Source organism: Strongylocentrotus purpuratus, unplaced genomic scaffold (genome assembly GCF_000002235.5).
Source record: "Strongylocentrotus purpuratus isolate Spur 01 unplaced genomic scaffold, Spur_5.0 spur5_scaffold_8, whole genome shotgun sequence".
In the NCBI taxonomy this organism is placed as follows: domain Eukaryota; kingdom Metazoa; phylum Echinodermata; class Echinoidea; order Camarodonta; family Strongylocentrotidae; genus Strongylocentrotus; species Strongylocentrotus purpuratus.
In genome coordinates this window covers 17,689,491-17,701,753 of record NW_022145614.1, presented here as the reverse complement: position 1 = coordinate 17,701,753, position 12,263 = coordinate 17,689,491, and the positions used below count along the sequence as shown (strand labels likewise).

The window sequence follows — 12,263 nt, the reverse complement described above, 5'->3', positions numbered from 1 at the left end:
TCTTTTGAATATTAAAACCAACTTATTATCAGGGTAGAATTCCCCTTTAATGAACAGGAGGGGGTGGCTTTGATAGTTTTTTTTCAGGGGTGGGGGTGATTGTCCACGGGGTTAATTGTCCTCGTGGGTAGTTGTCCTTGGTCGTCCTGAGGAGGGGGGGGGGGGTAATTATCATAGGGGGTTATTTTCAGGGGGCGGGGTAATTGTGCTAGAGGGTTATTTTTAGGGGGTGAGGAGGGGAATTTCTCCGGGGGGGGGGGGGGTAGCAATTGTCCGCGGTGGTGATTTTCCTATGCCTCTCATAGCAATCACTATATCTATAATATATAGCTGGCCTATTCTTACGCTTGTAGAAGGGAAGGAAAACAACTGTGGAATAACTTAATAATAGGCGTACTGAGAAGAACATGTCGATACACATGTATAGTTTATGCTTTGTAATGAACCGCCAGATTAAACCCGTACTAATGAGAAATTCAATTTGGAATATGGTCGAAGCTACGAGCTTGGCTCTTGTTTGACATTGACCGAGGAGCACTTGGAGACAGAGCATGTTCCATAGAAACCGAAACACCTCTAGCTAAGCGAGCCGTCTCTGGATTTATTGGCCAGGCCTACGAGAGCATTATGAATCATAAACATGTAAACATAAACATTAGGTGTTAACCTAAACTTTATTTGATAATGAAATAGGCCAACGGGTATGCATTGAATATGATGTTATTATTTCTATAAAACAATATATATATATATATATATATATATATACCAAGTGGTAATCTTACCTCGGTAAATCATACTGTTGGTTATGTTTTACTTTAGACGACGTTAAGTAAAGAGCACAGCTTGGAGGATGGACCGTGAGAGAGGTGGACAGCGGGTCGGTTACCATGGTGGCAGAGGAAGAGGGGGTCGAAGAGGCTACCGGGGAGGACGAGGAAGGGGTGGAGGAGGGGGTGACAGGGGAGAATGGAGAGACAGGGACGAACATGGAGGACGTCGAGATGAGAGAATGGAAGAAAGAGGAGGATGGAGAGACGGAAGGGGTGGCAGAGGAGGTGACCATGGAGCAGGGGGGTGGAGGAGAGATAGAGAGGAAGAGGGAGGAGACCGCCATTGGAGAGGAGGAGAAAGGGGAGCAAGGGGAGGAGGAATAGGCAACCGTCCAAGAGGAGAAGAACAGGAACATGACGATGCTGGAGCTCAGGAAAATAGGTGAGCCGCTATTTTAAATGACCTCTGATACCTTAATTACACTGACAACACCGACTCCAGAAGAACAATAGAACAACAAAACTATGATAGACGCATATAGAAAGCAAACTACACTGAGTGGTCATGAATTTAATTGTTTAAAGTCGGTTGCGGACGGTTTGACTGAGGTGTAAATAAAGCATAAACCATAGACCTTATAAAATGACGATGATTTCATAAAGAAATCTATGGACAATTGTGGACATTGTTATTCCCACACACAGAGAAATAAAAGGTGTTCTTGGGGAGTAAAACGAAATTGGAAAAATAAGGCGCTCCTATTACACCTTTTAGGGAGTAAAACACGGAAATACGCAAGGGTGTATATTTGAGGGATGTAATTTTACACCCTATTTTAGTCAGACGAGCTCTGATTGGTCAGTGCATATGCGCATGCGCTACAGCAATGGCACATCGTGTCAATATAGGTACTGCCAAATGAAGAAAAATTAGCATAATTTACATATTTTAGTCATGTTAGGGGAATTATCATGTTTCATTTGAGCATATTATTTGTGTGAAAGTTATCCGATCAAGAATAAGGGGTTGTACCGAAGTTATATTTGATAATTTAATGAAATTAGCAGAAGTGTTGTTTTACTAACTAGTCGTAATTGTCTTCTTATACGTGTAAGTAAAGGGAAGATATTCGGTATAACTGAAGAGATACAAATAAATAACAAGTTATGTTTGTCTGAAATGAAAGCAGTATTGAAAAAAGAACTATACAATAGTTGGGAAGAAAAATGGCAAAATTACAATAAAACAAACGTAAGACCTTTCAAACCAACAATTTAACATAACTTTGAGAGTACCCTTTTTAGAGACTGCGAAGTCATACTTCGCAGGCTCAGACTTTGCAACATAGGACTAAATTCAGACCCCTCAAAAATATGGGTATCCCAAACAACCCAACCTGGCCAAGCCAACAAAATTTGTAAATACTGTAACACCCCTTAAACAATAACACACTATCTGATGGGATGTCCAAAATATACAATAGAAAAAGCAATGCTGATAATGGAAAGCGATATAACGAGCCCAAACGAAATAATGAAACTCCTAAAATCAACAGAAAGTGCGACCAAGAGAGCACCGATCCGCTTCGTTCGTAGAACGAGGCGTTTTGAGTGTTCCTACTAGTTCTTTTTTGTTGTTGTTGTTTTTTTTGCACATATCGCACGACAACCAAATGCTCTAAGATGTTGATACCTACTTTGATAGAAAAATAAGGTTTTACAAAAAGGAAAAATACTATAAGAGAAAAGGAAAGAAAGAGTAAAGACGGATTGAGGACGGTAAACCCCAAACAAGAGACTCTGAAGTCCTACCCCAGAATCCTCTCACCGGCACCAGAGTTGCCTAGAATAATGATGGCCGAGAAGATTGGGCAATTTTTTTTACACGCTAGCCTGGCCATTTCTTTGATAAACACCATGGAAACGACTAATATTAGTCTAGCAGCCTACATGCGAAGTGCATGATGACCAAAGAGATATATACTACTAACACTTAAGTATATATCTCTATGATGATGACACACATGTAGGCCTACATCTTGGATCTTGGATTTTTTTCCTCCTATTTAATACTCCGAAGAAGAGTTTTGACTCATGCATGACAATCATCAGATAAAGACATAGCTGGCCCTTGTAAATGAGACGGCCATCGCAGCCATCGGGCGATGGAATTCAAACACTCAATCTATTTTAATTTAATTTAGGAACTTTACATTAATCTTGATCTCAGGAGACACGAACGAACGAAAGAACGTTCAGCTAGAGAGCAACCAAGTTAAACTGCGGTAGTGCATGCCTATATGTAGGCTTTACCACCAGCGCACTTTTACGAGTATTACGGCGAAACTGGCCAGGCTAGCGTGTAAAAAAATAATCGCGCGCCGGTCTGGCAGGAAGGTGCCAATTGCGGTGAAGGGTTTTTCATGGAACAGTAGGTCTGAGATTATTATAAAAAAAAAAAAAAAAGAGAAGAGTACGAATTTACAAATAGTAAAAAAAAAGAAAAAAAAGTGAAAGGCGTAAATATTCTAAAAAAGAATGAAACGCCGATAATACCAAACAACAACAACAACAACAACAACGGTAAGGCAGGATTGTGTAATTAGCTAATTCCATTACATTTGAACCGATACGTCTAGCCATAAGTTAGTTCTTACAGTCTGCACTTGTGGTGAGTTTACACTAATTGTAGGTAAGCGAAGCCTTTCAACATATAACTCGACATTCTGGACTGATTTCTTTAGAGCAGTAAAACGTAGACAAAAGGGTGAGAATCAGTGACTGTTAGGTGATTACGAAGCATGGATGATTGATTGCTCGAGGGATCATCAATTGGTTGATGCGGTGCATAAAAAGGGTGTAGATTTACTCCCCACAGGGTGTCGAATCGATCATAAAGGATATAAAATTCAACCCCACGGGTGTAAATTTGAACCCATTTTTCATGAAAATGGAACCAAAAGGTGTTAAATGAGCACCATTGGGTGCAAATTTCACTCCTTAAAGGGAGTACAATCATAACCTCGGGGTGCAAATTAACACCTTCTTATGGAAAAAAACAATTACTCCCTACATTGGGGAGTAAATTTACTCCCTAAGGGGTGTCACTTATGTGACAAGCAGTTACTCCCTATACGGAGTCAATTTACACCTACTTTACTCTGTGTGCACGTCACAGAAATAAACTTAACGTTTGCGATACTTTGTGTAACCAAACCATATTATTGATTATTTCTTGGCGGTGTTATTTTTTCTGAAATGATCAAATGTTTATAGAAAATATAGGTCTATTTTGGGATAATATGTAAATGGATTAATGTTGCATCATTTCATACGGCATGCTATCTATTTGTGTGACTAACTTGAAACTCAGAGTGCTGAGTAAAATCATTCTTATGCCTCACAAGTCATGTCCCGAGTTCAAAGTTTCAAAAGAAATTCACTGACTGTACTGTACAAATGTGGACTTGCATATGGAGTATCACAACAAAAAAGAAATGCAACAAGAATTTGATTGGAAATATATTCAAGAAGTGCTCATCCATTCTCAGCGAAACGTCTTACGTAATATTGTAGTGATATCTAATAATATTTGTATGAATATCACAAGGGTCCAATGTTACAAAGTTTTTATCATTTTTGTGAAGTGAACCAATTTGTAACTGTTAGAAGTTTAGCGCGTTGAATTGCACAAGTGAAAATTGTTCCTGAACATTTCCTGGCTAGCTCTCTAAATAACTTCAATTCTCATTACAAAAAGGGGTTTCAATAGATTTATAATTAATGTAATTTATGCAAGCATTACGGTCACTGCTCACGTCATAGTGATCGAAATATGATTAAGCTGAAGATTGTTTGCACCAAAACGTCTTGGAATATTTTCTTTTGTTTCTATATTTTAAATCTGGAATGCTTCATTGGTGATTTTAACATGAGATTATGAATTAGACTGACTTCAATGTTTGTTCTGAAATGCAGACGCGAAATGTATACGTTTATTGTAACATTTGGAAATTGGTGTGTTTTACCAAAACAAACACAACTTTGCAGTCGTACCATAAATCCTTGTGAAATTCACATCGGGTTCACGAGACACTGCTACAGTATAGCTTATGAAATTCCATGAGGATGGCTATGTACTTTTGATATGTTGCCAATTGATATCTCTTCGCATTTGTTTTGGTACACCACGTATGAGACTATTAAGGAACGGGAGAAAAGGGATGAGAACAAGAAGCTAAGTTCAAAGAACAAGGAGAGGTTGTTCACACATTTTTAATAAATAGCAATATTAAAACACTAGTAGTGAGAAGTTTGCACTTTGAATAGAATAGAAATATGAATAAACGACTAATTTTTCTCAAAAACCAACATCTTTTTGAGAGGATATACAATTGACTTTTTTTCCTTCTAATTACGTAGAATATAAACTTTGAAGATTACCTGTGTTTGCTCTTTATCAAATTTCAAAAATGTAGGAATCGGCGCGGCGGACCTCACCACAACCAAGCAAGGGGTCCTCGTGTGGTTCATCCTTTAGGCTATAAAACACTAGAACAGCTCCTGTCAAAAGACCCCGACGACGCAGTACAAGAGTTAGGTTCTCTCAAGCAAGGTCTGGGCAAGCTTCTAGAAATGACGGATATACGCTATGACCTGATATCGCTATTGTTTCAGGTCTATCACCATGTCTGCCAGGCGCAGGTGTCCAATGAAACTATCAACATGCTCCTAGATATGCTCGGAAGGAACAACTTCATCAACAGACATCTCAACGGCCATCTTATTGAAATGAGAAAAGAGAAAAACCAGAACAAACTACGGGTCATGCCTAGATGCATTCAAGATATCGCAATTGTCCTGTCAGAGCTACAGCAACGCCTTCCAAGTAACTTGACAGATGTTGAAGTTGCTGTGACACTCCTTGAAGATGCTGTCAAATACACAAAGAAGAAGAACATACTTGTGGATGAGACAATTCAAGACGAGGTACGCCAACTTGTGAAATTTCATGAGACAATCCAACAGGAAAAGCTAAAGAAGACACGTACGGATATCGAACCCGCAACACCTCCTCCAGATAATTTCCGTGAGCTCAGTGTGTTTCCAACCTCTAATGAACTGACAGATAATTCCCTGCGTCCTTACCTTCGACCAAACATTACAAAGGGAAAGTATGAAAGTGTCGAACATTATCTTGACGTTCAATTTCGTCTTCTCCGAGAAGACTTTGTCCGCCCACTTAGAGAAGGCATTAATGAGTATAAAATAGCAACAGCTCGACCAGGGAAACGTGACAAACGCTTCCAAGACATTCGTCTATACTATGATGTAACACTAGACGAACCACTGTACTCACAAAGTGGAGTTACGTTCAGGATTCACTTCGATGAGAAAAAACTCAAAGGCGTTCGTTGGCAATCGTCGAAGCGGCTGATCTATGGTTCACTCGTCATCTTGTCACCTGATGATTTCAAGACCCTCGTCTTCGGCACAGTTGCAAACCGAAAGCCTGAGGATTTGGCTAAAGGCTTCATTGAAATCAAGCTCGAGAGGGACGAGGAAATTGCAGAGATCTTCACTGAAAAGACATTCATCATGGCAGAATCTTCAGCATACTTCGAAGCTTACCGGCATGTCCTGAGCCGCATCAAAAATGTCACTGAGCAGTCAATGCCCCTAACTGATTACATCATATCAGCATCAAAAGATGTTCGTCCACCTGCCTACATCCGGAACGATCGCTCCATTGAATATGACCTATCATCCATCGTCTCTGATAAAGTTCCAAACGCAAAGCACACAGCAATGCGTATGAAGACCGTGAGGATTCTCGATGGTCGTGAATGGACAAGACTAGGGAACACTGGTCTTGACGAATCCCAGCTTCGAGCCGTGCAAGCAGCACTTACTCAAGAGATGACGGTCATACAAGGCCCACCTGGTACTGGAAAAACTTACATCGGGTTGAAGATAGTTCACACTCTTCTCGATAACAAGCGTATTTGGAAAGAAGCTCAAGTTCTAGAACTGGCCGGACACGCAGGCCGTGCGAACAAACCAATCCTACTCGTCTGCTATACAAACCATGCTTTAGATCAGTTTCTGGAAGGAGTTGCAGATTATAACAGTGAAGGTATCGTGAGAGTTGGTGGTCGAAGTTCTAGCGAGGCTCTGAAGCGGTTCAACCTCAATTCACTCAGGAGCTCAAAGCTTCGAGAAGAGACACCTCGACACGTGAGACGTAGAATCGGAGAGGTTCGTGGCGAAATCGAAAGTCTCGGGAGAGAAGTCAAAGGCCTTCAGGACAAGATTAACCATACGAGGAAGGGACTACTTCACGAAAGAGTACTCACGGAGCACATGACTATCGCACAAGAAATCAGCCTCAACCACGGAAACATCTTTGAAGTAGGTGGCCAGTCCCCTCTCGTCCATTGGCTCCTTGGTGATATTCAGATGGCACTTCACCTGAGGAGCTTGATGTTCCGGAAGATAACGGACCACAAAATGAAGACGAAAATGACGAAGGAGAAGAAGAGCTTGATATCTTAGAGGAGGCGGATCTCCTTGACGAGATGAGGCGCCTGGACGTTGACGACCAACGAAATAGAATATTCACAGGCGATGCGAATGCCAACTTCGATGATGAACTTTTGGTTTTCCGACTGAACGATCTTGACAACTTGGAAGCGGGAGAGTGGCAACAAGACCGACAGCATATCAGAAATAGGAAGCACAACTTGGAGAGAAAGCTCAGGAGTAATGAAAGAATGTCCGACCAAGAGGCAAACACCGTTATAAACGTTTGGGGTCTTGAAGAAGGAAAGCGATGGAGGTTATACCGCTATTGGGCTCATTTACATCGCCATGAATCTCTTCGTCAGCTCGTGGATATGCAACGGCAATTCGCAAAAGTTTGTCAGGAGCTACGCGAGGCACGCAGTCAAGAAGATTTTGAAATCCTCAAAAATGCCTCGATCGTTGGAATGACAACAACTGGAGCTGCCAAGTTCCATATGCTTCTTCAGAGAATCCAGCCTAGAATTATGGTGGTCGAGGAAGCTGCAGAGGTGTTAGAAGCCCATATTGTGACTGCATTGACTGAGTCATGTCAACATCTCATATTGATTGGAGATCACCAACAACTTCGGCCAAGTCCTACGGTCTTCAAATTAGCTACGCAGTATAACCTGGACATATCTCTGTTTGAACGTATGATCAACAATGGCGTACCTCATCAGCGCTTGATCCTACAGCATAGGATGAGGCCTGAAATTTCCCGACTAATGAGGATGGAAAGATTGTACCCATATCTCCAAGATGACGTCTCTGTGAAGAAGTTCGACGATATCCACGGGGTTACAAAGAACATCTTCTTCCTTCATCATGAAATGGAAGAAGATTCTGTGGATGAAATGAAGAGTCACTCCAACATTCACGAGGCAAAGTTCTTGGTAGGACTTTGCAGGTACTTCTTGCAGCAGGGCTACTTTCCAGAGCAGATCACGATCTTGACTACCTATTCCGGTCAACTCTTTGCCTTTAAGAGCTTGATGAAAAAGAGTGACTTTGAAGGTGTCAGAGTTGCTACAGTTGACAACTTCCAGGGAGAGGAAAACGACATAATTCTACTCTCTCTCGTTCGCAGCAACAAGCAGGGAAGTGCTGGCTTCTTGAAGATCGACAACAGAATCTGCGTAGCGCTCTCGAGAGCAAGAAAGGGTCTCTACTGCATCGGAAATTTCAAACTCCTCGCACAACAAAACCCAAGTGGGCCAAGCTTGTGGAGGGAAATCGTGAAGGACGCTGAAATCTATCGCACCATCGGAAAATCCCTTAAGCTCCAGTGCAGAAATCACACTGGGACACAAAATGAGGTTTCAAGTGAAGCGGATTTTTCAAAAGTCCCAGAAGGCGGTTGTTCCGTACCATGTGAGGCACGTCTTACCTGTGGTCATGTTTGCCGAATGCCATGCCACCCCACCGACATGAAACATGAAAACTACAAGTGCCGTCAAAAGTGTACTCAGACAATTTGCCCCTTAGGTCATCGATGCATGAAGCAGTGCTACCAGCCTTGTGACACGCAGTGCAAAAAACCTGTTGATAAGACACTGCCTTGTGGTCACGTCCAGAAGGTGCCTTGCTACAAAAGCAGCTCAGAAGTAATCTGCGAATCTCCATGCCGCAGGAGACTGGATTGCGGGCATCAATGCAAGGAGCTGTGTGGAAAGGGCTGTACAGTGGTCTGCCAGGAAATGATTCGTCATTCTGACTGGCCTTGTGGCCATAATGTCCTCGCCAAATGCTCTGCTGGTCCTGAGTCCTGTTCGCAACCATGTGATAAGATTCTGAGTTGTGAACATCCATGCAAGGGTTCATGCGGCAAGTGCCACCAAGGACGTCTGCATGCATTCTGCAGAGAAAAATGCGATCGTACACTCGTTTGCGGTCACCCGTGCCGGTCGACATGTGCTGCGGATTGTCCAGCATGTTCGAGGAAGTGCGAAAACAGATGTCAACATAGCAAATGCAAGAAAAAATGTGGAGAACCTTGTGTTCCGTGTGCAGAGAGATGCATCTGGCGATGTCAACATTTTCGCTGTGGGGCACAATGTGGAAAACCATGCGACAGACGTGCGTGTAATGACCCTTGTGCGGTCCTGCTGAAGTGTGGCCACCCTTGCATCGGACTCTGTGGCGAACCATGCCCCAAGAAGTGCAGAATCTGTGATAAGGATGAAGTAACTAGGATTCTCTTTGGCGACGAAGAGGACAATGATGCTCGGTGAGATTTTTTTTGGTTATTTTTTACAAATACATTAACAAAGAGATTCCAAGGAGGTTGGGCCCTAAATATGTCATATGTCTTTAGATTAATGTTCATATATAGAAGAAACGTATAAAATAGCTTGTGATAAAGTTTACTTACGAAATGAAGAGGATGAAATGCTAATTCGAAGAATGGAGTGCAATTACTTGACAGTTTCGATAAACATACAAAAACAAAACAAAAAGAAGAAGAGAATAATAATTACTGATGACGATATGATATAAAAATCTTACCTTTACTCTATAATTACATGAACTTCAATGTACAGATTTCAACGATTTAACAATAATATTTTTTCTCAAGTGTCGCAAATAAGACGTTACGTCCATATCATCTCTCCTGTTCAGATTTGTGGAGTTAGAGGACTGTAAGCACGTGATTGAAGCGAATGCCCTGGACCAATGGATGAAGACGGATAGTGGAAGCAAGGACACGTCAGAGGCGACCTCCATTAAGGTATCCAAGAATTATTTGTCGTGAATATTTTGTTTTACTATTCTGTAAACATTTGCATTGAGAACGCGGTGGAAAACAATTTATTTTCTTCTTTTGCTCATGACTCCCTTTTGCTGTTTTGATAAAATGGAGTTTGTGACGTCTTTTCATTTCTGTTCCGACACAATTTTGGACTAATTAGAGGTTGCTTCTTTATTGTTTAAGATATTTCCACGTTATCTTCAAACATTTTTCATTGCTCCAATAATAAAAAAAAGAAAGAAGAAGTACAACGAATTTGAACATAACGAAGGGAATCTCGACCCATTTTTCAAAACGTACGTGTTACATTAAAAAGGAATTGAAAGGAAAATGATATGTAAGCCATTTCTGAACTTTTTTTTATTCCTTTGACAGCTGAAAGAGTGTCCATGGTGCAAAACACCGATCAGACGCAATCTGCGATACGGAAACATCATCAAACAAGCACTGGATGATATAAATGCTGTTAAAAGAAGAATCTTCGGCAACGAAAGGACAATCCAAAATCTCCGTCAGAACCTACAAGAAAGAATTCATCGAGAAGTGGTGTGTGCCATAGCAAGGGATCAGCAACTGTTCCTATTATTCGAAACCATAGTCAGTTCGACGCTTGCGTTGAGCCATGGACAAATCACCGCTTTGGAAAACAGAGTCCGCTTTCTGGAGGAAATGATAGACCTGGCTAAAGAATTGCAGTCGCTGCGATCTCCATCCCTAAATCAGCAGTACGTTAAGCAGATGAAGAGTGAGATAGTTGTCCTGCAGACTTGGTTGTGTAAGGAGCCTATAAACAGGATGTCCCAACAGCAGACCGGTGACGCCAACAGAGAAGCGAAGAGGTTCCACTTAGCCTTGAATCTTTTCAAGATCCTGGTCAAGAAACCAGCTGCTCGTGACAAAGCCAGCGAAGAGGTCAAGGCCGCCGAGCTTCAACTCTTTGACGGAAAGGCTATGACTGCCCAACGAGCAAATGAAGTCAACGATCTACTCAAGAAGATCGATTACAAGTCCGGTGGGTTGGGAATTAGCGAGAAAGAGAGGAAGGAAATAGTCGCCGCCATAGGTCTGACCACAGGTCATTGGTTAAAATGCCCCAGAGGGCATGTCTACGCCATCGGGGAATGTGGTGGTGCCATGGAGACGGGCAAGTGCCCTGAATGTGGTCAAGTAATTGGGGGCACCCAACACCGACTGACAGAGGGCAATAGAGTTGCTTCAGAGATGGACGGGGCGCGATATGCAGCATGGTCGGAAGAAGCTAATAACATGGCGAATTTCGACCTGAATGATTTGCATTAGAATTGAAATTTGATAGCATTTGGTAAGCATACAGGCTGTCCTAATATTATCGTAGACAACTTTATTTCCCTTCTCCGATAGTCCTCTCGTTCACTTTTCATATTAAAGATGTTCGGCATTTCATTACCAACTGTCGACATGTATACCGTCGAACATTAACTGAAGTAGAAATCAACTACACCTTCTCTTGACGTTATTTCTCATGATATTTTCAATAGAGATGCCATGCTGATGTTATCAGAAAAAAACACACATTGTAAATTTAGTTATTTGAAGTCATTTAATTTGTGATGCCTCCGCTACAAAGTAGCCGAAGGCATTATGTGTTTGGGTTGTCCGTCCTTCCATACGTCACGTTCTCGTGATCGCGTTATCCCAAGAACTGATTGATTGATTCCCGCCAAACTTAGGTCGTGTATCTATCTTGCAGAGCCAATGAGCTGATTAGATTTTGGGGTCACGAGGTCAAAGGTCAAATGTCACAGGGCTCATTATGTATGCAAAAATAGCTCGTGATAGCGTTATTTCAAGAACCGATTGATGGATTACCGCCAAACTTGGGTCATGTATGTATCTTGCAGATTAATAATAATAATAATAATAATATTGGATTCTTATATAGCGCACGTATCGACCTTGCAAAGGTCCTCAAGGCGCTCCAACATTACCCGGCTATGCTAGGCTGCCGATTTCGACGCTCACAGCATTTTAAGGAATTCCTTCCTACCGGTACCCATTTAACACCTGGGTGGAGAGTGGCAAATGTAGATCAATGTCTTGCCAAAGGACATTAGTGCCGCGGCGGGACTCGAACCGCGGACCTTGTGATCGACAGTCCGGCGACGTATCCACTCATCCACAACACCTCTACGATTCAA

The 12,263-nt window shown here is 41.9% G+C and overlaps 1 protein-coding gene across 1 annotated transcript; it reads left to right on the top strand.

The window, feature by feature from the left end:
* The first annotated feature begins 1,187 nt into the window (after positions 1-1,187).
* On the top strand, positions 1,188-11,420 carry LOC578874 (NFX1-type zinc finger-containing protein 1). The gene is made up of 5 exons (XM_030976079.1): positions 1,188-1,215; positions 5,314-7,188; positions 7,233-9,564; positions 9,957-10,065; positions 10,462-11,420. The coding sequence occupies exons 1-5, from the start codon at positions 1,188-1,190 to the stop codon at positions 11,383-11,385; spliced, it is 5,268 nt and encodes a 1,755-aa protein (XP_030831939.1). The 3' UTR covers positions 11,386-11,420.
* Positions 11,421-12,263: the final 843 nt, after the last annotated feature.

What these genes read in the sequence shown, in the direction of transcription:
- LOC578874 (XM_030976079.1), top strand. Translation starts at nt 1,188, where the DNA reads ATGACGATGCTGGAGCTCAGGAAAATAG. An exon ending in GCTGGAGCTCAGGAAAATAG is followed by an intron (nt 1,216 to 5,313) that starts GTGAGCCGCTAT and finishes TTCATCCTTTAG; the next exon opens with GCTATAAAACACTAGAACAG. An exon ending in CGGAAACATCTTTGAAGTAG is followed by an intron (nt 7,189 to 7,232) that starts GTGGCCAGTCCC and finishes GGTGATATTCAG; the next exon opens with ATGGCACTTCACCTGAGGAG.